Source organism: Oryza brachyantha, chromosome 8, assembly GCF_000231095.2.
Source record: "Oryza brachyantha chromosome 8, ObraRS2, whole genome shotgun sequence".
Classification (NCBI taxonomy): domain Eukaryota; kingdom Viridiplantae; phylum Streptophyta; class Magnoliopsida; order Poales; family Poaceae; genus Oryza; species Oryza brachyantha.
Window position 1 is genome coordinate 2,677,844 of NC_023170.2, and position 26,630 is coordinate 2,704,473.

Below are 26,630 nucleotides of genomic sequence, written 5' to 3' on the forward strand. Positions count from 1 at the left end.
AGACTCATTTGAGCAAATTTTGTTTTAATTTGTTTGCAGCAGCGACCAGAACACGAAAATCCAACCCTGAATCTACGCCTCATTTGAGCAAATTTTGTACTACGAAAACCTGCTGCACTCCATGTGCACGGGCCCACCCGTCATTGGCTATGTTGACCGTCGTTGACCGCATGGCCCACCTGTCAGAGCGCGACCTGTGTCTTCGTCTCCGTCCCTCCGCGACGCCTTCAAAAGCACCGCCTCCGCCTCGGCGTCGAAGCGTAACCGTCGTAACAAACTCTTCCTCGCCTACGGCTACTTGGCCGCCGCCGCCCTCTCGTCTTCCTCACCAAGCCACGCCACGCCTCGCTCCGACCACAACATGGAAGAGGGCTATCTCCACTCCCCATCTGGGCCGTCGCGTCGCCACTTCAGAATGCTCGGGTCCCTGCGGGGGATGGAGGTTTTCGAGGACGTGGTGTTCGCGCGGCTGCGGAGCTACGAGTGCGGCACGTACCTCCACGCCGACGAGGACGGGCGGTCCGTCTACCACGGCAGCCTCGCCCTCGCCTCGCACAACGCGGTGTGGGCCGTGGAGCGGCGCCTCGTCGCCTCCGGGGACGGGGACGGGGACGGGGACGGGGCGGCCCCCACGCTGCACCTGCTCTTCCGTGGCGCCTACGGCCGCTACCTCGGGGGCCCCGACGCCCGAGACGGCGACGGCAACGGCGAGCGCCGCTGCCGCTTGCTCAAGGTCACGCAGCGCGACCGCGACGCGGAGGAGGTCGACGCCATCATGTGGCGGGCCATCGCGTGCGGCCGATGGGACGTGTTCGAGGAGCACGACGCCCGGGGCGTCACCATTCTGCGCGACAGGTCCGGGCGCTACCTGCGCGGCAACAAGGGTTTCCTGTCTTGCCGCCGCAGCGTCTCCGTCGACGGCAACGCCAACAAGGAAGCGACGTTGCTGTGGGAGTTGGTGCGCGTCCCCCCGAGTCTCGGCAGGCCCCAGCTCCCGTTCGCCACCGAGGTGAGCTCCTGATGCTGCGAGATTACTCTCCATCGATTTCTTCCAAGAACTAACTGTGTAGTGTATACAATTCAATCCGCGAGTTGATAAAATTCCTTGTGCTGCCGTTCTTGAATTCGTGCAGGCCGATTTGGGCGTCACGGTGTGCTTGCCCACGCGGCGGCGGGAGATCCGGTACGTGAGGGCCGACGACGAGGGCAACATCGTGGGAAGCTGGGAGTCGTTTCCGTTCAAAGGGAAGTCGGTGCGGATCCTGAGAGACAGTGTCGTGCGCCGTGTGCTCCTCAACACGCCGGCGAGTGAGCGGCCACAGCTGGGCGAGAACTTCACGCTGTGTGTCCGCGCCGGCCTCCATGGGCACCTCTCCCCTCTGCTCATCAACCTGCCTCGCAGCCTGGAGGCCCTGAACGTCGTCCTTCTCAGGGAGAATAGCACAGGTAAGCTGAATTTTCTGAACATTGTTTAGGTACTCCTGGTTCCTGAATCTTGCTGTGAACTTGATTAGCGATTACTGACAATCCTGTGGGCAAATGGCAATGTTGATGTTTTTTCTTTCAGGTCCTTTGTGTTAGTTCAGAATTAATTCTGCGTACTCTGTGTTTCTTGTTGTAGATTTTTTAGCTAATGTTCTGAATATTGTAGATAAGCAGAATTGTTGTGGGTCACAGTCTGAAGATGATCATATATTAGTAGTTCAGTGTAAAATTAGACATCCGAATAGTATTTTATCTTGCAGAATCAGTTGCACTGTTCTGAATAGTACGGATGAAGTTTTTTAGCACAGGAGTGTATGTACATCCGTTGCTTGCATGCCATCTAAATAGTCATCAGAAAATATGAAAAAATTTGACAAGATAGTTTAATATAAATTATATCACTTCACCAACATGCAAGTTTAAATTCAACTTCTATAAGTTGTAGCAAAAATAACAAAAACAATTATGAATATGCGTATACTTAGTTCCAGTTTTGTTTTTTTTTCTACAACTTGTAGAAGTTGAATTTAAAGTTGTATATTTGTGGATTGATATAACTCATATTAATCTATCTTGTCAATTTTTTTCATATTTTTTGATGACTATTTATATAGCATACAAGCACACGGGTGTACACGCTGCTGGTGTTGTTTCACACTGTCTAACTGCATCATTTTTTTGCTTTGGCTGCAGCGGATAATGAGTTGATATTCCCAGATGTGGATGCATTGCCAGATCAACCCTCATTTGAGTGAATCCTTCGGTGCTGAATTTCTGACAGGATCAGGGAAATCGACAGAAGATTAGCGTGGAACTTTCAGTTTTAGTATGTTTTCTCTCAGCTGCAGGATGGCTGAAAAGCCAGAAATTCGTCGGGGTGTACAATGAATGTAGTCCCAAGGTTTTACATGCTTTGAAACAGGGTTTTCGGATGACAATCTAGTATTCATGCCTTGTATGGATTGATGCCATGATTGCGATTAACTCCTGCAATATATTACTGATCATGCTAAACTAGTTGGAAATGTGTATGATGTTCTAAATTCTGATGATTGATGGCAGTAAATGGATCTCCTGAACCATTCAGGGCTTTGTGCCTGTCCCTCAATTTGGAAATTTTGATGGTGTCCTTTTTTTTATTTTTTTATAGAATAGTATTTTTATCTGACCTTTATATCCTATCGGATATATGCAACTATTTTTTTTTTATGATGATGCCCGTTTGTACGTAGAATTGCAGATTGCTTGAAATTCTCACTTTCCAGTTTGCTGTCTACGTAGATTACACTTTATCTTGAGCGATTTTGTATGATGGTGCTGCAACAATAGATGAGTATCTCTGAAAGTAACCTTAATTCCTGGAAGTAAAAATTGACATGTGGCTGAATGCAATTTGACTTGAGAGCTGAATTTTTCCTCGAATCAATGGAAATTCTTTAAACGCTCACGCTCATCTTTTAGCTTATGCTTATAAGGAAAAATGTGAATCTTTAATCTTAAATTTAAAGTTAATTTTATAGTTTTTTATACTAGTTTATTTTTTAGCATTAGATTTTAGATCACCAAAAGAACATGTATAAACAAAGTTTTATTCACGAATTATTCTTCACTTGTGAATACGTCGTTTGGACAATCCCACGGTCCTTTGGGAAGGATTGGACAGATTCGTCTTGTTTACAGCAGCGTTCAGAACAAGTTTAGAACTCGTTTGCATGAATTTCATAGAGTCTAGTCGTATTCCATCATGAATCTACGACTCATTTTGAGCAAATTTGGTACTACTTGGTAGTAGCATGAACCATGGCCCCACCTGTCAGAGAGGGACCTGCGTCTCCGTCTGCGTGCCTTCGCGATGCCTTCAAATGCCACCGCCTTCGCGCTCTTCGGCTCCACTAGTTGGCTCTCTCGTCTTCCTCCCCATCGCCACGCCGCGGCCTCGCCACCGCGCATCGCTCTCTCGTTCCCGCTCGCCGGCCGGCGTCGCGTCCTCAATCCTCGAGCGCGCGGGGGGGGGGGGGGGTGCGCAGCCGGGAATGGATTTTTTCCAGGGCGTGGACTTCGTGCGGCTGCGGAGCTGGGAGTACGACTCGTACCTCGTCGCCGACGAGGACGGCCGGTCCGTGCAGCACGAGAACCACTGCGGCGCCTCGCGCAACTCGGTGTGGGCCGTCCAGGCGCTCTTCGCCGGGGCGCCCCCCGAGCCGTACCTGCTGTTCCGCGGCGCCTACGGCCGGTTCCTCGGGGCCAGGGCCGACGCCACCGAGCGCTGCTGCGGCTGCTGCCCTCTCCGCTCCTGCTTGCTCGAGGCTGCGCAGCGCGAGCGCGATGAGGAGGAGGTCGACGCCATCATGTGGCGGGCCATCGGGTGTGGCATCGACGTGATAGCGGAGCACGGCGCCAGCGGCGTCGTCCTTCTGCACGACAGGTCGTGGCGCTATCTGCGCGCCTACGAGCGTATCATGGGTTGCTTCCGCTGCGTCTCCGTTGACGGACGCCTCAACGACGAGAAGACGTTGCGGTGGGAGGTGGTGCCCGTGCCCCCGAGTCCCGAAAGGCCCGAGCTCCCGATCGCCATTGCTGATGTGAGTTCCTCCTCTCCCCTCCCTTCCCGAGTTTGATGCAACTCCAAAACATGCTTGTGTCAAAGATTATGATACAATTTGTGAACTGATCAAACAGTTTCTGTAACCATTCTTGAATCTTGATCAGACCTGTTGGGACGATTTCTTCTCCCCTCTGGAGCGGGAGATCCGGTTCGTGACGGCCGACGACGACGGCAACTTCGACGCCGACGAGGAAGGCTGGGATTCGTTTCAGTTCACCGGGAGGTCGGTGGCCAACCTGAGAAAGGAGTTCCAGGTCCGGCTGGGAAACAACTACACGCTGTGCGTCCGCGCCGGCCACCATGGGCAGGTCACCCTTCTGCTCATCGACCTGCCTCGCAGCAGGGAGACCCTGCACATCGTCCTCTTCAGGCCAAACAGCGCAGGTAAAACAGCAGCAGCCTAGTTCGATCTCTTTACTGAATTTTCTGAACATCACTCTTGTTAGTTCGGAATTCTGTATGCATCACTAGTCACTATAGATTATTTGTGGAAGCTGCAATCATATTAGTTCTGAGTTCTGAATCATATTAGTTCGATATGAGTGTTACTGAATTTTCTGAACATCGCTTGTTAGTTCTGAATTCTGCATGCATCACTAGTCACTGGAGATTATTTGTGGAAGCTGCAATCATATTAGTTCTGAGTTCTGAATCGTATTAGTTCGATGTGCGTGTTGCATGCTGAAATTTCTGAACACTGCTTATGCTGTTCTGAACTTTGCGGCGAACGGAACGCAGTTTTCAGTAATGTGCATTGTTTGTGCCTGTTTATTGAATTTTTGGAAAAATGCAGTCCGGTGCATTGTTTGTGCTTGTCTGAAGAATATTTTAGGAAAACATTGTTTTTCGTTCTCTCTTTGTTGATAGATCAATTTAAGGATGAGAAAAATGCTCCCGTACATAACTTGTTGGCTGTTGTCAAGCTATTTTTCTCAAACCTTAATACAGAAGATATGCGGTTGCATATTCTAAGGAAAAAAACAGTACTGCAAAAGTGAAATATATTTGGACTTATATGACGAATTTTCATGTCAATCATGAAACTTTGGGTGTACTCTATATTTCTTGGTAGCAGGATTCAGCTGAATTTTGTAAATACTTTTAGATAATGATCTGAATATTGTAGACAAGCAGAATTACTAGTCGTTGAGACCAAATGATGACGTCAGTAGTTTAGTGTGAAATTAGGACACCGAGTATAACTTTTAAATTACACAGTTACTCGAAATTGTTTTTTTTAAAACCCATCAGATAAGATTATATCAAGAAGACATTGAGGAAAACCATACACTACTCTCTAGTCCCTCATGACATAGAGCAGAGAGAAGCGGGATAATGACAACGTAGAGCTACAAGGTGCTAACTTTGGCATGGTTATCTGACAGTGGTAGAAATAGATGGGGGCGTGGTGCTACTCCGGTTACTTAGCATTAGTGATATGAGTCCTTTTGCTCGGCTTGCTCACCATGTCCATATTTCTTCAATGATGCAGCTGACTATCCCTTGCAATGTGGCCCCTTTGTTCGTGAACACTTGTTTGTTTTGTTCCTTCTAGATTTCCCATTCTCCCATGAGAGTAGGAGGAATAATGTTTTGATGTCTCCTTTGTGCTCCTTGCCCGCTGCAGATAGGTTGTTGATCCACAATTGTTCGAGCTTGTCCGCATGTCGTCAGTTCTGGGGTTTAAGTTGAGGGCATCTCATTATTGTCATTATCTCATCCCATATCTTAATTCCATGTAGTATCTTTTGAGTAGTCGGGCATTCAAAGAACATGTGATGTGTTGTTTTCAAGTTGCGCCAATAGTGGCATAAGTAGTTATTGGGCCATTGTCTTTGTTGTAGTTGGTCAGCTGTCCAGACTCCATTTTGTAGGAGTGGCCACACAAATAATTTGCACTTGGAAGGAGTCCAAGATTTCATGTTTGTTGATGGGAGTTGTGCATCCTAGAAACGGTGCTTGGTAGGCTGACTTGCTAGTGTATTCCTTGGACCATGTTCAATTCTAGAGAATTGTGTCTAACGTCCTTGGTGCGAGGGAGATATTTGCATCCGTGCCAGCAAACCAGGAAGAACTCATGAACTCATATCAGGGTTAAAACATAGCGGATGTTATCAAACCATCTGTCCCCTTACAATGCCCTAGTCGTTGTCCTGACCTTCCTTTTGGAGTGCTTGTATAGGTTCGGTGCGATCAACTTGAGTGGCATTTAGGACACCCATGTGGATTCCTAAAAGGTTTTCTTCTAGCCATCTCTCAGCAGCAGCGTTATTGATGCTGCAAAGAGTTATTTATCCTTCATCGCATGGGCTGTTTGTTCCAGCCCATTGCTTATACTCGAAACTACTTTCACTTGTAACAGTAGTACTGTTTATGTATCACACTATCTAATTGCATCATTTCTTTGCTTTGACTGCAGTGGATGAGCTGTTGATATCCCCAGATCTAGATGCATTGTCACTAACGAGATCAGAGGATTACAGACGGATGATAGAGTGAATCCTTTTATGCTGATTTTATGGCATAATTCATGGGACTTGACAGAAAATTAGTGTGCTAGTTTAGAGTCAATAGAGTAGAAAAATCTAAAATTGTCAGGGTGTACATATCAAGTGATTTCGTACATGTAAGATAGGGTTATCGGATAAAAATATTGATTACGGTGATGATTACTGTAGTAACCATCTCTATCATGTATACATAACAACAATATGCTTAAATCCTTCAATATAATACCGATCATGCTAAACTTGGTAGAAACATGCATGATATTCTGAATTCCAATCACAGATTACCGTAACTGAATCTTCTGAATTTTGAACTTTGAAGCATTCAGGGTTTATGCTTGTCTGGCTATTTAGGAACTTTGATGGTGCCAATTTGCACGCAGGATCGCAGATTGCTCGGAATTTCTTCCATGGTCAAGTTTAGCCATTGTTTTGAGTAATTTTTCTTTTTGATTTTGTTTTGGGTGATTTGTATGATGGCGCTGCAACAGAAGTTTCACTGAAAGTAACAAAATGGACATGCAGTTGAATGCAGCGTGACTTCAGAAGTTCAGACTTCTTCTTCCTTTTTTTTCCTTATTTGCAAAAACAACCCTGACATTCACTGGAAATAGCACTCACCAGTCGTCACCACTCCAGCTGTTGCTGCTGCCTTCTTCCTTCCGCTAATCCCCAAAGCCGGCTCCGCCTCCGCCTCGACACCTCGCGCGCGGCGGCCGGCGAGCTGGGCCCCACCCAGGAGGCACGGCCTGGACGACCACCTCCCCTTCCCCTCCCCTCCGACCACTCAGCCCCTGGCCGGCGTCCTCCCTCACGCACGCCCGGCCCGGCGACGGCGAGCATCTCCGCTCGGATCGAACTGAAGGTATTCGTGCTTCTCGTCGCCCTCCTCTGCGCTGGATTAGGTAGATTGGGACCCATTTGAACTTGAATCGATCTAGTTCGCTCCAATTAGCACTACCAGTTCATCCCAATTAGACGTTTCAGTTCATCCCCATTTGAGCGGCGGTACTAATGGCAGTTTGTTTCGAACAAATCTGAGGGATTCAGTTGCATCTGCATACCCCACGTTAGGTCGGCTACTGCCGAACCCCCATGCTCCTGGATGGAGGTCGATGGGCAGGAGGCGGGGCACGGGATGATGGAGCCGCAGGTGGTGGACCTCGAGGACGACAGCATCAACTTCTGGGCCTCGCTGGGCGTCCATGGTGTCGACAACATGCCGCTGCACGGCGGCGTCCACATCGTCGACCAGGTGCCGACGCCGGCGCTGTCGCAGTCAGTCTGCAAGGAGCTGTTCCCGGTTGACTCCGACCCATGCCTTGAGCCCCGGCTGGGGATGGAGTTCGAGTCCGGCGAGGCCGCCAAGACCTTCTACATTGCCTATGCAGGGCGTGTGGGGTTCTCCGTCCGCATTGCTCGGTCACGGAGGTCTAAGTGCAGTGAGTCTGTCATTATGTTGAGGTTTGTCTGCTCAAAGGAAGGGTTCAGCAAGGAAAAGCATGTTGTTGAGGGGAAGAAGACGAGGAAGCGGCCTGCCTCCATTCGGGAGGGCTGCAATGCCATGCTCGAGGTGCTACGTAGAGGTGACAGCAAGTGGATTGCCACCAAGCTTGTCAAGGAGCATAACCATGAGGTCGGTATGCCCAGCAGAGTGCACTACATTGCCACAGAGAGTGATGTGGTGGTCGACCCTTACATTGGTATGGAGTTTGAATCCCTTGAGGCTGCCAAGACATTCTACTACTCATATGCGACCCGTGTTGGGTTTGAAGCTCGTGTACGCCAGTCCCGCAAGTCGCAGGATGAGTCACTCAAGATGCTGAAGCTTGTCTGCTCGAGGCATCGGTACCATTCTGGAAGGGAATCCAATGGAGGGGATACCAAGAGAGTGCAAGCCTTGGATCCTTCCAGGGATGGTTGTGATGCATTATTCGAGATTATTCGGAAAGACAGAGATGCCTGGAAGGTCTCTAAACTCATCTTAGAGCATACTCATGAGCTGAACCCGGCACCAACAAGTAGAGTTCGTTGTGTTCGCTCACAGGGTGAGGTACTTGTTATTGCAAAGAACTTCTCTGACACCCGTAATCTCCTATTGAACGGTCTAGATTCCCCGCATCATAGAGAGTTGCGATATAATGATCTAGGGCCAGAGGATGTTCAAAGCTTCCTTGGATATCTAAAGAAGGCACAAACTGAGGATCCTTCATTTTTCTATGCTGCGCAGCTTGACAAGAATGGTCACACAGCCAATATTTTCTGGGCTGATGCGAAAGCTAGGATGGCTTACCTCCATTTTGGTGATGCTGTTAGGTTTGGTATGCTGTGCAGAAACAGCAAGGAGCATATACCTATCGCGGTATTTTCAGGTGTCAATCATCATGTGCAGCCTGTTGTGTTTGGCTGTGCACTAATTGTTGATGATTCTGAAGCATCATTTGTATGGTTGTTTGAAAAATGGCTTGAATCAATGCCTCCTGGTCCTCCTGTCTCGTTGGTATTAGAGTTTAACCAAGCAATGGCTGCTGCAGCTACCAAAACACTACCCGATACCTATTGTTTGTTCTGTGAGAAGCATATCTTGGGTGTTGTCAGGGAAGAGCTACAAAGTTTAGATTTAGAACTAGAAGATTTCGTTACTGATCTGAGAAAATGCATTGACTGGTATAGATTAGAAGAATCATTTGAATCATGTTGGGACTCAGTCATCAGAAAATATGGCTTCATAAATAATGAACTATTACGGTCTCTATACGATATTCGCAGACAATGGGCCCCTGCATACACAAAGAAGGTATTTTGTGCCAGAAATCTACTTCCACAGAGCTGTCATAATCTTGAAAATGTTGTTGAGAAGCACTTCTCGTGCAAGACCCAATTGCGAGTGGCTGTTCAGCAACTTGAACAAGCTGTTTGTAATTTTTATGAAAAGGAAGCCCAGGCAGATTATCTGACAACGTTTCAAATGCCAACACTTAGGACGGCATCACCAGTGGAAAAGCAAGCAAGTTCTATATTCACCAGGTCAATATTTGATAAATTTCAGGAGCAGTTTGTTGAGTCCTTTGGGTACCATGCAGATAGACTTGAGGTCGAGGATGTGATGCTACACAAGTATTGTGTTACAGTAAGTGAAGGGAATGAGGAGGCACATACTGTTTCTTTCAATCCAGAAAAAAAGACAGTGGGTTGCAGTTGCTGTTTGTTTGAGAGCTGTGGCATCTTGTGTCGGCATGCTCTTCGTGTTTTCATTATTGAAGGTGTACGTTCTCTTCCAATGGCTTATATCTTGAAACGCTGGACAAAGCATGCAAAAAGTATTGTCACCTTGGATGATTACATAGATTTAAGAGGATACCATGATGATCCTTCAACTGCAAGGTACAATGATCTCCATTCTGATGCGATCAAATGTGCAAAAGAGGGTTCAACATCCTCTGAGCTCTATAAGATTGCTAAAGAGGCATTGCACAAAGCTCTTGATGAACTAGTGTCTTTAAGGAAAAGCAGATATCAGCAAAATTTACAAAGTTCTATCACATCAGTAAAAAAGCCGATCAAGAAGTCTGTGAAGGGAAAAGATTCTAATCATTGTACTGGCAAGAGCTTAAATAGGTCAGCATCCAAAAATTCTCTCTTGGAGAATGATGATATTACATAACATATATATCACAGTTAAGGAAACAATGCAAACTTACCTGTTCTAACTTGTACAATAGTAGCTCATTTGATCTCATAAGTACCACCTAGATTGTATCTGTTTCCTCCCCGCTTTTAGTGCATATATTAACTGTAAGGGGTCTAGCGAACCAACTAATGTTAAAAAGGTTGTAGAAACAGAGACCTTATTATGGAAGTTTTAGATAAACTTTACTGTAAAATGTAGCTCCTTTTTAATATGAAATTACATTATAACTTTTTTACACTATCGTATGATTATGGGACATTTACCTCGTTTGCTAGTTGCAATTCAATCTTTTTACTGAAAACACTGTTCTAACTATCAGCTGCTATAAAGTTTACTGTAAAGTGGATCCCTCTTTTGTAGTCCCTCTGTCCCAAAATATAAGCATTTCTAGGATTCAAAATTTGTACCACAATATAATTATTTCTGCTCTGAATCCAATGATTCCAGAGCCAATCAGATGTTTAGAAAGGGAATATAATCAACAAAGTTCAAAAATGGACCACTAAAGTGACTAAAAGTGTATCTTTTAACATCTCCTTAGTCTATGCTAAACAATCTTGAAATGCTTATATTTTAGAACAGATGTAGTATATAAGATCGTAGTCATGATTCTAAAATGTTATCCTGTACAGCATTGCAGTGAAAATTTTCCCTTGTTCTATCCATGGAAGTACGCTCCTGCCGCTTTCCTCGGCGGCAAGGAGTGTTCTACGGATGTACACGCCCAATCTGTGTGAATTCCTGGTCGTGGTCGAACTGTTCTTTTTCCTGGTTTTTGCTTGTATTAATCAAGTTCCACAGACTGAAGTGTTCAAAGCAGCTTGGCTGCATATTCACTGGGAGTTCATTGTACTCCCTCTATGTTTTTTCATATGACGCCGTTGACTTTTATGTTTACATTTGATCATTCATCTTATTCAAAAATTTTATCAAAATATGCAAAATTATAAACCATACTTAAAGTTCCCGTAATAATAAATCAAATTATAACAAAATAATTAATAATTATATAATTTTTTTGAATAAGACGAATGATCAAATGTAAACATAAAAGTCAATGTCGTCGTATAAAAAAAAACATAGAGGGAGTAGTATTTATTGGTGCCTAGCAAAGTTTTATGGTATGGATGAATTTTTCTCAACGTAACTTGATTGTTTCAATGAGCGATACTTTTGAAGCCAGCTTCCTAAGATAATGGACAAACATTGTAAAACTGAGAATACTGTTGTTAATTAGTTTGCAACCATGGGGTTTCAAGTTTTCATTTGTTTGCACAATGGCTCTAAACAATTAAATATAGATATTAGTTTTGCTATATTTAAACAGTACCAGCATTATTTTAAAACCTATGCAAGGTCAGTAGTTCTCATAACTCTGGTGTGTCTTCCTTTCATCACTTCCCATTTTCAGTGCCTCATGAGTTAATGAAACTAAGATTAATGCAACTTTTGTAGTATTTGTAATCCCTCAAATTTATGAACTGATCTTGATCACTTTGTAAATATTATATTGGGTTTCTTCTAGTGTTGTTAGTCCTTGGAGCTGTCATTATTTCTCAATGGATGCTACAAGATTTTTGGCCCTTAGCATGAAGCTTTGGGACAATGAGTTAAGGCTGCCTATTGATGCTTTGGCCATGTGTTCAAGTACTTAATATTTTTATTTCATTTCTTTCAACTATTCAGTTTGTACCGCAAATGGGCAAATAGTCTGGTCTTTCAACATTTCTTTATAGTTTCCATGTTTGGTACTTTCATTTACTTAATCCTAGGCATTTCGCAGTTCCTTTCTGATATGGTTTCACTCCTGGCGAAATCCATTAACATTCTGTTTCCTCCCTTTTGATATGATGCTTTTCTTTGGTCGTTATTTTTTGAGATCATCTTTGTTACCTATTGTAGGAATGAGCTGGGTAGTGGGCACTGAATCAGGTAGCTTATCTTGCCAGTTGCCACAGAATGTTAGATGAGCTTATCTTCACATACATGATTTGATTGATTTCTGGTGAAGTGGACAAAAAATCATACTGCCCAAGGCTGGAAGGAGCCAAAGCATATAATACAGTTCAGCAATATGAGGATTTAGCATATGTATTGTGGTCGTTTCACATCACTTCTGTTCTAAAACTGCTGTTGTTTACACATTTTTAGCAGTTTCCCCACCTGTCAATGTTTTGGTACCAGTGGATAGGTAGGGTGAACACATTGTGATAACATTATTTGCCAATTTTGCTCATAGGTTAACATCGATATGAAGAAACGAGTGCAGTACCAGCTGTATACCATCAACCATGTCGTATCAAGGGAGACAACCTTTGGATACAGCTATTCAGCAAGCTGATAGAACAGTAAGTTTTCTTTTGCGCTTTGATACGGTTTCAGAAGAATCTTTCACATTCTGTTGACTGTTTCCTTAACAATCTCTTACTGTACCTGGCAGAATGATCAAGGCAGGGAGTTGAACGGAAGTTCTGTTTTCCCCATTAGGGAGGCAAGCGTGAAGAAAAAGGCACCACCTTGCAGGCATATCCACAGTCCAGTCCATTGCACTCTGATTCCACAGTAGCTAGTTGGAGGTTGCTGTTAGATCGGTTGAATTCTTCTCGAAGAGCATGCCGCATGCACATAACGCCACAACCATGTGCAGGTAATGACAAGAGCAAAGAAAGAGGAGGGTCAGCGCGCCAAGATATGTCAAGATTGAAAGCAATGTATGCTCACAGACACACTGCAAAACCTATAGCTTGAGACTGGATGCTTCAACAATCAAGCATTGGCACACAAACCACTGCTGCATCTTACCTGGGAACAGAAATGAGAGGAACACCTTTTCTTGTTATTTATAAGAAAAGGAATGTGCCAACTGCCATGTGCATCGGGCTCCCACTCGAAGATCTTCGTCTTGCGCGTGGAAAGGAGAGTAAGATGGATGCTCTGGTAGTGGTTTCTGAGTTACAAATTGCAGAGTTAGGTGGTACTTGTGCGGTTGCAGCTGTCAGGATCAGAATGGGAGCATTGCAAAGCGGCTCCCTGAGCCTGAGCTTTCAGTTCAGCCCTTCCAGGCCCAAGCGGACGTGTCCCAACTCCCAACAGTGGGTTCTTCCTTGTACATGTCCCCATCGGCTTGCTCAACCCCACCAAATCCGTCGCGCCGGCCCACGGTCTCCTTGGCTTGAGATAGAGATTGGAGGCGTGCTGTGTGTTGTGTGTTGTCGCTGGCATGGAGCTCGTGGCCGAACGGATAGACCACTATGTTGGCCTGTCATTGGCCACCCAGGGGCAAGGGGCAGCATGCCTGCCTTTACCAACTCTCAGGTTCCTGTTCTCTCTCTCTCTCTCTCTCTCTGTCTCTTCTATTTGCTTTGCTGAGTTCATATGCATAATGCCCCCAATTAAACAGTAGTGCAATGTCAAACCTTTCTTTTCATCTGATTGATTATGAATTATCTTTGCACTGTTTGTTTATTTCTAGATAGATGCTGTATCCCCTTTCTTTGGGCAGACTCAACGTGGACCAGTTGGTTCCTCATCCTTTTTTCTTGTTTACAAGAGAAGTGAACCACTTCATTTAAGTCCAGCCATAACTATAGTTCTGCATAACAGTTGCAGCATTTTGGCTCGATGCGTGGTTTCACATCATGCAATTCAATCGATTAAAAATGCACACGATATGCTGGCAAAGAAAGAGACAGAAAGATAAGGTGGTGTTTGTTTTTATGAACGATAGGAACTGCTAAGTGGAAAATATTTTGTTAACTATCAGGGACGGCAGCGTATGTTGAAGATTGCAACTAAGTTGCAGTTATCCTTTTAAATATTTTGCAACCAAGTATGCACTTTTGGTTGTAGTGAAAGGGCATGTGGACTAGTGGTTGCAGTGACGAGCTAGTTTCCAACTTGGGCTAGTTCCTAGATTTAAAAATTAAAAAAAATAGCTGCATATATTCCATTGGATATATATGCTGGGTAAAAATACCCTTCTCTAACAGTATTCACTTTTGGGTAGTGCAGTTCTAGTTACTCCATCGTTTTAGAGTTGTATACAGGAACTAGGAACATAACTCGAATGATTTTGTACTCCTCAATCACACTATATTTTAAGGAGACACGTCGTTTATTTGTGAGGAACATTTGAATATATATAAGAAGTGCTTCGAAGTGAACTTGTAAAATGATTTATTGGAAACAAGTAAAGAGCAAGCAAAGCTAAAATGACTCGGGGACCCTTCGATGGAGGATTGCCATAGAGAGTATGGAGGACTCAACTTAGGGCTTCTTTGGAACAAAGTAATTTTGAAGGATTAGATTTCTATTGAAAAAAAAATTCCTAAATGACCATTTGGAACAAAGAAATGCTTCTTCCAAATTCCTTTGAAATTTCTTAGGAATGTCTCCAAACATAGGAATTTTAGAGGATTTTAAACATGAGTTCCAATCTCTTGGAAAAATTTCTTTTTATCTCCATCTTTTCCTAATTCCTGTGTTCGATCCAAGGATTACTTTGGGGGAATGGGTTATTTTCGTAGGAATTTCAAAAGATCCAAATCCTAAGGAAATTTTCCTAATAGATTGTCTGGGACATATGATTGAAGCTAGCTAAATTCCTTTGGATTGCAATCCTATACCCCAATTCCATAGGAATTTTGCCCATGAACTCCAACCTCATTTTAATATTCCCTTGAAATTCCAATGCTTCTTCCCCCCTTTATCTCTCTTTATCTCTAAAAGCAACCCAAATTTCTTTGTTTTTTTTTGCTATGAGCTATCCAAACACATTATCTTGCAAATTCACGTGTTTTGCATTCGCATGAGATTTGCTTATACGGGACATCTCAGTCATACCCTTTTTTTTTCTGTTCCACTGTTTCAAAAATCCTACATTCCAAAGGAGCCTCAAACGGTTTTTCTGTATTTTCATGTGTTTCTCTAACCCATAGGATTTAGGTTGTCAGGACTCTAATCTTGTATTTTATTTTCTATTCCTGTGTTTTAAGAATCATGCATTCCAAAGAAACCCTTAATTTTTTCCTACGGAACCCATCGATTTATATGAAAGGATGGAATCTTTTTATAGGACTGCATTCCTATAGCTCATATATAAGAGGTCCAATCTTTTGGAAACTTTTCCTTTGCGTTAGAATTTGAAACATACCACTTCAATCCATACGTTTTTCCTGCCCCGTGTTTCAATATGGACTTTATATTTGGCATCGGAGAGAACAAGACACCGGCCATGTTTGGCGTGAGGAGAACGATAGTTATCTGGCATGAAAAACGTAAAAATAATAATAGATTAGTACATAATTAATTAATTATTAATTAAAAAATTAAAATAGATTAATATGATTTTTAAAATAAATTTTCTATAGAAATTTTTCGTAAAAATTATACCAGGAAAAATGAGTAAATTTGGGGTTAGAAAGGAAACTTTTTTTTTTCATCCTTAAGAAGGTATCATGAGGTACCACTATTTGTATATAAAATTTAGTACCTTTTAGGACCTAAGGTATCAAGAGGTATGAAATTTTACATAGAAAACAGTGATACCTCTTGATACCGCCTCAAGGATGGTAAAATTGCTCTTAGAAAGGAGAGAGCCGAATGTAGCCTTTGTACCTCAGGACAATGGTGAAGTGTTCTAGACTTCTAGTTGAGCCATAACACGCAACGTGCAAAAGCGAGATGACGCCCCCCCTAAGTGATATCCTCAATGTCTTTTGGAAACCCAAATGATATCTTCACTTCCATTAACTATTCAATGGTACAGGGAAAGGATGAGCAGATGTGCATGCTCACTCAAAGTAAAGTTGCTGGAGATGAAGGAGAAGAAAGAGATCGAAGATCAGATCAGCTTTGGGGAGTTTGATGCAACTAGCCTAGTTGGTATTGGGCCTTGCCTCTTAAAACTAATCCAAGAACTAACTCCCCAACTCGCTCACGCTGCAAATGATTCCGTCACCAATAATTAAAACTAATGCGTAACGCATGCTGATATCAAAGTGCCATTTGCCTTTTCTTTTGTCAGGGAAGAGATTTCGTAAAATATGGGGGGTGATTGATTTGCCAAATCAAGACCAGATGTCCATGCTAAAATCAGATGCTGGTAATGGTATCATCACCCATCACTAATTCTGACCCCCAAGAGAGAGAAAAAATTAAAGAAAGAATTGCAGTGGCATCAATCCTGGCTACAAGTGCAGAGGAAAGCTAGAGAAACTAACCAATTCTTTTGAATCCAAAGGTGGATTAGCAAAGGCATGTACGTTGTGCATGCATCATGGCCTGTCATGCTTAATCAATCACAAGTGTGTCATCTCAAGCTGGTTTGCTGCCATAGTATTTTTTGTTACTACATATGATTTGACATCTCAAGGAGAGGGCCAAACTCTTCCAACTTGGGTTTGTTTTTGTTTGCAAGAGGCATAATGGGTTATCACAGTCATTCTTAAAGCGTAGCAACCAAGACATGCCACACAAACAAACCCAGATAATTAAAAGATTAGCAGCCAAGACATATCACACAAACAAGTGCAGATAAATACACAATAAACCTAACTTGGTAGTGAAAAGTTGCATTTGTCCCTCCACTTTCGAGTTAAGGTGAAGCTCTATTGGTCACCGAACTCAATTTCTTTCAAGGATGTAAATGATTTATTACATCATGTACAGAGCTGTTTATTAGCTTACTCCACTAATCACCGTACAAGCAAATTTGGTGATGTGGAGAAAAAAGAAAAATCAAGATGAAAGAAGAGAAAAAAAATCATTGTTACACATGACAACAACAACTTAGAGTCGACTTTTAGCATTTATTAAATAAAACTTTGTTGCATGAGGATAAATAAAAATAAAAGTAGTGTAGTAAAAATTATTTTGTTATATTAATAAAGAAACTATACATGACTCAACCTTTATACGTACCATCATAAAATAGATTCTTATTACTGATGTGGATCAAATAAAAGTTCTTATTAAACTCTACCTTTAAATATGCCCTTAGTTGCTCATATAGTTGGTGGAATTCAAACTGTGGTAGCTAGCTCCAAGACAAAAGGGAACTTACCTCTCGGACTACACTGTTTTAATTTGGACAATTATATTACATATATATTACTCATCGGTTTTCTTTCAACATTTTGGACATTTTGTAATTAAGATTCGAAAACAAACAGCCCGGTAAGGCTGCAACTTATTTCGAAGAGGATTTTGGCGGGCTGTCTATCTAACATTTTATAGAACACCCCCCTCAAATCTACCAAATATAACTAAAATATTATCCTAGTGTGAGTACTATGTAACCAACATGTAATTACATTACGACTAGGGTGTAAGTTGTATGTAACCACATAAAACTCATTGTCGCTTAGAGGGGGACACTACTTCGTGAACAATTTTTACATGCGGTCAATCTTCCAAAGCAGCTGGGCAGTCACCTGCGAAAATACATGTTTACAGGCGGTGCACCCATCCACTACCCGCAAATATGCATTTTTGTAGGTGATCCGTTTCATTCATCACCTGTAAATCTATTTTTACAGATGGTGCTGTTTATCCACCACCTGTAATAATAATCGTGACAAAAATAATCCAAAGAAATCCTAAAAATTCACAAAAAAAATCACCTAATTGCTCCATCTAGTGTCGGTTGCTAGCTCGTTGTCACCATTGACGTCGTCATCAGCGTCTTTGCCACCTCCGCCAGATCTAGTCTCATTGCGACCGACATGGCTGGATTTAACTGATGTCGTCATCGCTGCCTGTGCTAGTCCATGTGTGGCTCGCCGCTATTGTCGTCATCACCACCCCTGTGGGATTTGGCCTCCCCGTGGTCCTGCAGCCAGATCCGGCCACCGCCACCGTCACTACCTCCGTGGCACATCACGCCCATCGCCGTTGTCACCACCACCATCGGATCTAGCCTCCTCAAGGTCGCCATTGACAGATGCAGCCTCCCAGGGGTCGCCGTGGCTGGATCAGGTCACCGTCGCCGTAGCCACCTCCATGGGTGCGCCGAGCTACCACGCGTTGGATCCTCGCGCCGCCGTCGCCGAGCCACCACACGCTACTCATCGTCGCCGAGAGAGAGGACGTGGAGGAGAGGTAGGAACAATGCGTGGAGAGGCGAGAGAGAGAGTGGACGAGAGAGGGATGAATATGTGATCTTATCTCCATATAATAAGTAGTAGACATGGCCTGCCAACAAAAATGATTTTTGTAAGCGACGGTCATAAAGAGATCCGCATGCAAAAATGATTTTTACACGCGGCCCATAAGGTTACCGACATGCAAAAGTAATGGAATTTACAGGCAGACATCCTTATGGACCGCATGGCGCATAATCTAACCATCAGTTATATTATTTTTTATAGACACCCGATGATTCTTCCGCTCGTAATTTTTGTCCCATTGTCTGCAAAAATCATTTTTGGCGTAGTAGGAGGTGTGTGTACATGATGAGGTTGCAAGTTGACTTCCCAAATGTGTAGCGATTTTTTCTTTCCTCGGCATGCATCCAACGGCTAAAGAAGGGGTCATATTTCCCTCCTAATTTCGCTTCTCCGTGTGCATTCAATCGCCAATAAAAGACCTATTTTCTCCTAATTTTTGTTGAATGTCAGACAACAAATCTGTTTTTTTTATAAAGAAATTGGATTTCTTCTAACATCACAGAAAATGTTTGAGAACTTAACGTTACTAAGATTGAAATCTCAGATCAGGATGTCTGAATTCCTGAGATTTTGGAAAGGTTAGTTAAGAAATTTTATCATCATATAATTGCTTGACAAGATATTAGCATGAGCAAAAAATTAAAAAAAAGTTCTTTTGAAATTTCTAAGGGCTCCTTTGAAATGAGGGATTGTGATAACACAAGAATAAGAAATTCTACATGAAACAGAAAAAAAACATGATTATTCCAAAATAGTTGTTTGGATGACATACAAGAAAAACTATGAATTGAAGACACAAGAAGATAAATCTATGAGGTGAGACCTCACATTAGTTTTTCTCCAAATTAAATTTCTATGAATCAACTCATTCCATAGGATTTTGAAGGAATATTATCCATAGGATTGAATATTTGATCGTTGAAAAACCATAGAAAATTTGCAGGATTTGAATCCTATAGCTAAAGAAATGGAGATTTTGAAGGAAAGCTAGCATGATCTCCAACCTCATGGAAATTTTCTTCTGTTTCACATTGGTATTCACATCAAAATTCTGTGTTTTTTCCATTTTTTTTCATATCCTGTGTTTGACAGGGCCCCTAAAAATCCTTAAATTTTCCCATGTTCCAAAAGGTCAATAAATTTCTGAGACTAGTAGTCCGTAGCATTATTTGCTAATATGTGCTTCACAACATGATTCCAATGCTGAACTAAATGGAACGATTTAGGGTCTGTTTGTTACCGCTTAGGATTATTGTAATTTAGAGTATTAGAAATACTCTAAAATAAAAAATAGATTATATTATATTATTATAATCTAGAGCACATATTACTGTAATATGATAAACTCCTACAAGGGTGCTTTTTAGATTATTGAGTGATTTAAGACCCACTACTCTCGGATACTTTAAAATAATTACCTATTGTGCTATATGTTATCTAATTCAGCTTATAATAACCCAACTTATAACAATCTGACTCAATAATGTAAAAATGCGTAGGGTCTTATATTGCAACATCAATCAAGTCCTAAACTTGGCGTGGCATTCTTGTTTTCTAAGATAAATCTCATGAGGAATAGTACATATGCATGTTGTTAAGGCATGTAACCACGTTTTGTGAGGCTATGCCTCCAATATCTTTGGATGTGTGTAGGATACACCTCTATTGGCGTGTGTAGACATGAGTACGGTGTGTGTGGGTGTATGCGCAAGTATCTCTAACTTTATTATACAAAACACATTATAAACTCAAGTCACTCATAATGTATACACACTCACCCGATGAACTTTGGACAAAATTTACTCATTGAGCACCTCCAACGACTAGAATGAATATATTAAGATTGACGAAGTCATAACGACACCGAAAAAAGTGAACCGGATAATTTCACCTAATACTAACAATACTCTATACACTAGAAAGTGCCAAAATGCACTGGTGTTTGCCCGGAACCATTAGATATTTCTTAATACTTGAAGAGATTTATTCGTATATATTCTTCCGTGTGCGACCGTAGGCAACGATGGTATTGAACACATTGGGAATAGGTGCTATTAACAATTCCAGAATCAATTAAACCTCCCAATTTAGGAGGAGGAAATTGAAAAGGCATCGAAGAACTATGGTGTCTGATGTGATCTCATACACACATATACATGCATCGCCATCGACGGCACATGTTGAGTACAAATTCCTTTTACATCGGAGAAGAAGAAGTTCAGAATATATAGAACTTTGAACATTGAAATTTGTCGTAGCAGCAACAGTAGTAGTGATCAGCTTTATTTTTTGGGGAATTTCCAAACGTGCCATTATAATTTTACAAAGTTGGAGATATACCATTGGTATCTCAATGACATGTAGGACCCGCATGAGTCAATAACATTTAGGTTAGGATAGCATATCTCCAATTTTGCAAAATTATAACGGCATCCTTGGAATTTTCCCAAATTATAATGACATCCTTAGAATTTTTTTAGGGAAATTTCTAAACGTGCCATTATAATTTTATAAAGTTAGAAATATGCCATTGGTATCTCAATGACATGAGTCAATGATATTTGGGTCAGGACGGCATATCTCCAATTTTTGTACAGAGAGATGCAAAAGGAATAGGGATCGATGTGGTCATCATGCTGAGGCTGCAGGAGAGGAAAATGCAGTTGAATTAATTAGTTAGCTGCCCCATAGCTTATAGCACCGCAAAAATGATATGATTAATTAATCAATTAATTAACTAATCTATATTGATTAAAAGATGGAAAAGAAGAAGGCACCAACTATTTTTTGTTGCACTAGCTGCTATAGCTAGTTAGATTTGCTCATATCTGAAAGATTCTTTTGGAATTATTTGTTAATTTAGGGGGAGTAGTTTGCTACGAGTTGCACTGAAGATTTGTAGGTGCTAAACCCCATATTTATTTTTATTTCTTTTCTAAAAGGCTCCACTATTTACTCCTATATAATGTATATCTTACACAAAGCATTCCTGAACTTCGCAATCCAAACCAATCCATTGCAGAAAGGACAAATTAATCCTTGCTGTACCTACACCCAAGAATTAAAAAAATGAACACCCACTTAAACAAGGAATGATTCATGATAATGAGAGGCTATTATCCACCAAACTATGCTATACACTAAAATTAGCAACCTAGCTATAACTCAAACAAAACAAATCAATCATTGTTAATTTATCTTTCCATCTGGGTTTAATTTGACATTTTGAGATGAAGTCAAAGTCAAGAACGGACATATTTTTTTCATAAAAATGATGTTTCTATTTCAGATAATGTAAGTATTACTATTTCGTGTTTTTTATTTGGTGCTGTTGTCTTTTGAATCAACGTTTGACCATTCTTTGTATTTAAAATTTTTGGCCCAATGTGCAAAATTATAAGCAATGCTTAAAATACCTTTAATGATAAAACAATTCACAAGAAAATAATTAATAAAAATTTAATTTTGAATAAGATGAATGATTAAATGTAGATTCAAAAGTTAATTTTGTCAAATTAAAAAAATAAATCAAAGGTAGTACTTCTGACTTCAGCATAAATTAGGATGCATATACAACTATATTTTTAAAGATAAACTATGTTTTGTGACTAAATATCGGTGCAATCAGGTTAATTTGTCATCTATCACTCTTAATTAATTCCTAAACAGATGTTGTTTAATACAGCTCGCTATAGACACCTTTAACTATAATTGTAAAGAGTTGTACAGTGAACTTACTCTTCTCAAATAGATATAAAATTGTAAAGAATATCTGCAGCTAGACCACGAAAAATTTCTATGTACCATTATTAGCATAAACAAAAGTACTAGTACGATGATCTGTCACATAAAAAAAAAGAAAATAGTGAGTGTAATCATCGCTATGATTTCTATGTACCATTATTTTAAATAATTTCCACTAACATATGATTAGAAAACCAACTGTCAAATGTACATGTGCAATGAAACTTATGATGGCAACTCTACCAATATAATTCTCTTGGCATATCTAAATACTTTAGTCTATAACAAATAATTGTTAGTGTTTTGAAAAGTAGACCACACACTTTCTATAACATCTAGTTTGAGAGAGAGAGAGAGAGAGAGAGAGAGAGAGAGAGAGAGAGAGAGATAGGTTGGCCCTGGGTATTGATGCAAATCAACCAAATTGAGCAGAACTATCAAATTCACCAAGAACCTTTTTCTTTGGTGGGAATTTAATTAAGCAACTGGGCTTCAATGTAGGGCATAATTAACTTTAACTAGACTTGAGAGAGCTTTTTATTGCGCAAATCAAGATCATTATTGATCATCACCAATGTAAGTTGGATTTTGGAGAATCCATCCCTGCCCACTCCTCTACCCTAGATAACTTACTTTAAGTACAGATCCCCCTGGTTAATTAATTTAAGAATTGGACTAATTTTAGTTAGGCATCTATTAAATTCAAACTCACTTTACCACTTTTCTCCTGGTATATTTAACTTTCGGTTGCCCACAGAATATCTCGTCATGTATCCGGGTACGGCAGCATGCATATAAATGTTTAGCATAGATGCATGCATACCGGGCAAACCGCTGTTGCTGTCTCACTGGCTGGTACTACCTCTGTCCGGAATGTTTGACGCCGTTGACTTTTTTATACACGTTTGACCATTTGTCCTATTCAATTTCTTTAAAATACATAAAGTTATATATATATGCATAAAAATATATTTAACAATAAATAAAATGATATAAAAATAATTAATAATTATGTAAATTTTTTGAATAAGACGAATGGTCAATTGTGTATAAAAAAGTCAACGGCGTCAAATATTTAGAGACGGAGAAAGTATAAAGTAGAATGAATGCTTGAATTTGTTATCTGATTTATTGTACTTGCCACCTACTCCCTATATTTTATACTATATTTTTTTTAGTTTCGTCTAAATCAAACTTGTCTGAGTTTGACAAAGTTTATATAAAAATTAATGTACTAATGTCTACGATATGAAATTAGTCTCTCACCGTGAAATATATTGACTGTGTATTTACTTGTTATATTGTATATGTCAGTGCATTTATTTTTTAAGATCACTCAGTCGAAGTTAGAGAAATTTGATTAAGCAAAAAACTAAAATGACTTTCAATATGGAATAGAGGGTAATAAAGTTTAACACACTTAGAGTCTATTTCTCAGTTTGAAGCTCTCTATGATTGATTTAGGTGTAATTAATCTAACTTTGTTTAATCTTCTACTGTTCTCCTGCCCATGGTTGATCATATACCGAGGGTGCACAAACGGAGAATCATGCAGGAGACAAAAACCAGTGGAAAAGCAAATAAACCTAGTTAGTGTGAAATAAATATGGGAAGAAACAAACAAACTGGAACTAAAAATAAATTTATATATCTTTACTTAAGCCATCAGATGTGCGATATTTTATACTTCGAAGTTTGTACTTAGTTAGCAAATCATCTAATAGACACATTTAATTTCAGAGTGAAACTTTTGTGCTAAAAATCATGACACATGTTTCTCCTTCTGATGAAGACATGCATATCAGCTAATTGCTTGCTACTTGTTGGAATTAAAACTCTAAATCAACTACTCATTTGCCCTTGAAACTTCTTTGGGCCAATGCCACGGGATATGATGGAAACTTTCTTCGATAGTTTCATACTCCCCCGTTTCATAATGTAAGACTTTCTAACCTTGTCTAGATTCATATGTACGCTAATGAATCTAGACATATATATAAATTATATACATTTATCAATTGGTGAATTTAGGCAAGGTTAGAAAATTTTAAATATGTGTGAACTATATCCCTCAACAAGTACCTCTAGTTAATTTCCACTTTGGCTGACTAATTCTATGGCTGTGAAGCTGGAGATGTAATATCATTCTCCAATACCGGCCTAAACAATGGTTGAGGAATTAATTAAAAGAAAAGAAATAAGAACTTTCTGGGGTAAGTGGTGGATCCAGGAACACTGAGCCTAAGCAGTGAAGAACTATAGTACCCGTCGGCGGTATTTATTTTACGGTGTTTTCCAACGGCTAGTCGATCCCACACCCTTATTGAGCCCGAGCAGCCGCTTGACCAGCTGAGGGCACTCACAATGCTAGAAACTATCTTGATTTCTATACTCTAGTATATTATGTTAAGAAACTATTTTTTACAGTGTAACTTCTGTATCTTGTTATCATATGACCCTACTTGTCGCTTTCACATACAATATGACCCCACTTGTCGCTTTCACATACGGTCTTGTTTTACTTGAAGACATACTGGGTCTTAATCTAGAACCAATTTCTTTATTTTTATCTCTTTTTTCAATAAATGACCTGCCACATCATCAATTTGCTTATATGATAACATAATAAATAGAGATAGAAACTACTATTGGTACCGCATTGGGAGTGCCCTGAGGAGCTGGGTTGAGTGCTATTGATAATCAAATATTTTATTGATCTAACAGAGTAGTATTTATCCTATGACCTCTGTTTAGAACTTTTCAGTGGAAAGTTTGATTGTAAGTGGGAGCCATAATTTGTCCTAGGATACAACATCAGCTCCAGATTTGCTCCATTACCAATAGAGAATGGACAGGAAGCGACGTCCAAAAATGCAAAATTATTTTATCTAGTGCTTCACCTTTGATATGCTCATAATGGCTAGATTATAGGCCAGAAAAAGACCTACCTACTCCAGGTGTACTAACACTTACGTCACTTCCTACATACTCATGCACAATGGTCACAAATCCACTACTTGGAAGTGAGAGTTTTGGGGGACCCAACTGATTGATAAGATCAGGAAATCTTCAATTCCTACTGTGAAATTATTCATCCATGTCAAGGAATCAGATCATATCCTGCATATATATATATATATATATATATATATATATATATATATATATATATATATATATATATATATATATATATATATATATATATATATATATATATATATATATATATATATATATATATATAGAGTATATTACATTGTCAAAACCAATATCAGTTGATAGCATAGTTGATCATCAAATCTATAGAACTAATCTAAGTTAAATGCATAGCTCCACAGTTCAACATATAGGCACATAGCAATTCCTCAAATTATGACTATAATAAAATAACAATCACTTTTCCATTTTACAAGAATAAACAACATAATCACACTTGCAATTAGCACTGTGGTTCCACAGTCATTAATTTTGTATTCCCTTAGTCCTTTATGTTGTTGACATGCATATTCTCTGATGTAGTAAACTTCGGCTTGGAAATGACTAAGATCAACTCTCTCTTCCAATGGAAAATTATCCCTTTTTCCGCTTGGCAGTGCAGTTATTATTATGAGATTTTTAAGGTACTCTTTAATGATTCCGAGCCGTCTGGTACGTACCGTAACAATGCCCATTATTGGGTTATTTGTGCAAAATCTTGAATGTGGTTTTATTCATGTAAAACAAAAAGAAAAACAAGATATTTTTTAAAAAGCGAATATATCATCTAGAATAATCCCTATTCCATTGTGATGTTTGAAAACCATTAATTCCTACGGATACCATGCACTTACATGAGGTTTGTGATGATGCCAAAGTTTGTGAAATCCAGAGGCCCCAACTTTTGTCGGCCACAGTGGCCTAGTGTACTATATACTTGTATATAGAACACACACTAATTTATCTCGATCACTCTCATGCTAAAGGGATGGTTAATGTTACAAGCTGATGTGTTGCCTTGATGCTAACGCAAGTAATAGATTCTAAAAGTTGCTCCAATCGATCAATCGAATTGCTCTAGCCCTAGATGCTAGGGCGGCCGTATCTGCATTTTATTCAGCTCTACTGGCTAAAGCTACATGGTTTAGCTAGACCAAGGATTGATGCCCTAGTCTTTGTATGATTCCATGATCCAAAAAATCAAAAGGAGAATAGAGGAAAAAATAGGGCCCGTCGACTTCAGTGCATTCTACTGACTGTAGAATTTAATCAACACTGTGAGATATATATTTTTATCGAAAGACTGTGATTAAATTATACTACCAACAATATTAGGTGTATTAGAAATTTGAAGGGGTAGTATCGTGATTAAATTATACTACCAACAATATTAGATGTATTAGAAATTTGAAGGGGTAGTATCATCCTTTTTATTGTGACCTGTATTGCAA

The 26,630-nt window shown here is 40.4% G+C and overlaps 3 protein-coding genes across 10 annotated transcripts; all 3 read left to right on the top strand.

Annotated features, from left to right (window-relative positions):
- Positions 1-278: 278 nt before the first annotated feature.
- On the top strand, positions 279-2,506 carry LOC102705457. Its single transcript, XM_006659804.3, has 3 exons — positions 279-1,009; positions 1,134-1,446; positions 2,179-2,506. The coding sequence occupies exons 1-3, from the start codon at positions 362-364 to the stop codon at positions 2,238-2,240; spliced, it is 1,023 nt and encodes a 340-aa protein (XP_006659867.3). The 5' UTR covers positions 279-361; the 3' UTR covers positions 2,241-2,506.
- A 1,012-nt stretch (positions 2,507-3,518) lies between these two features.
- LOC102705742 lies at positions 3,519-6,868 on the top strand. Its single transcript, XM_006659805.2, has 3 exons — positions 3,519-4,067; positions 4,195-4,474; positions 6,510-6,868. The coding sequence occupies exons 1-3, from the start codon at positions 3,519-3,521 to the stop codon at positions 6,587-6,589; spliced, it is 909 nt and encodes a 302-aa protein (XP_006659868.1). The 3' UTR covers positions 6,590-6,868.
- A 360-nt stretch (positions 6,869-7,228) lies between these two features.
- LOC102701747 (protein FAR1-RELATED SEQUENCE 5-like) lies at positions 7,229-13,981 on the top strand. Of its 8 annotated transcripts, none has more exons than XR_005812317.1 (5): positions 7,508-10,215; positions 12,191-12,379; positions 12,528-12,636; positions 12,729-12,864; positions 12,936-13,981. XR_005812317.1 is itself a non-coding variant. In XM_006659102.3 (1 exon), exon 1 carries the CDS (start codon positions 7,703-7,705, stop codon positions 10,259-10,261), a length of 2,559 nt encoding a protein of 852 aa, XP_006659165.3. In that variant the 5' UTR covers positions 7,508-7,702; the 3' UTR covers positions 10,262-10,906. The 8 variants fall into 8 exon arrangements, 1 of the variants encoding a protein (XP_006659165.3); XR_005812318.1 differs by having other exon boundaries at positions 12,191-12,220; positions 12,300-12,379; positions 12,729-13,980; XR_005812321.1 differs by lacking the exon at positions 7,508-10,215 and adding an exon at positions 7,229-7,462 and having other exon boundaries at positions 12,729-13,962.
- The last annotated feature ends 12,649 nt before the right edge of the window (positions 13,982-26,630 follow it).

Coding starts and splice junctions, on each gene's coding strand:
- LOC102705457 (XM_006659804.3), top strand. CDS start 362: ATGGAAGAGGGCTATCTCCACTCCCCATCTGGGCCGTCGCGTCGCCAC. Junction 1,010..1,133: donor AGCTCCCGTTCGCCACCGAG/GTGAGCTCCTGA, acceptor GAATTCGTGCAG/GCCGATTTGGGCGTCACGGT. Junction 1,447..2,178: donor TCTCAGGGAGAATAGCACAG/GTAAGCTGAATT, acceptor CTTTGGCTGCAG/CGGATAATGAGTTGATATTC.
- LOC102705742 (XM_006659805.2), top strand. CDS start 3,519: ATGGATTTTTTCCAGGGCGTGGACTTCGTGCGGCTGCGGAGCTGGGAG. Junction 4,068..4,194: donor TCCCGATCGCCATTGCTGAT/GTGAGTTCCTCC, acceptor AATCTTGATCAG/ACCTGTTGGGACGATTTCTT. Junction 4,475..6,509: donor CTTCAGGCCAAACAGCGCAG/GTAAAACAGCAG, acceptor CTTTGACTGCAG/TGGATGAGCTGTTGATATCC.
- LOC102701747 (XM_006659102.3), top strand. CDS start 7,703: ATGGAGGTCGATGGGCAGGAGGCGGGGCACGGGATGATGGAGCCGCAG.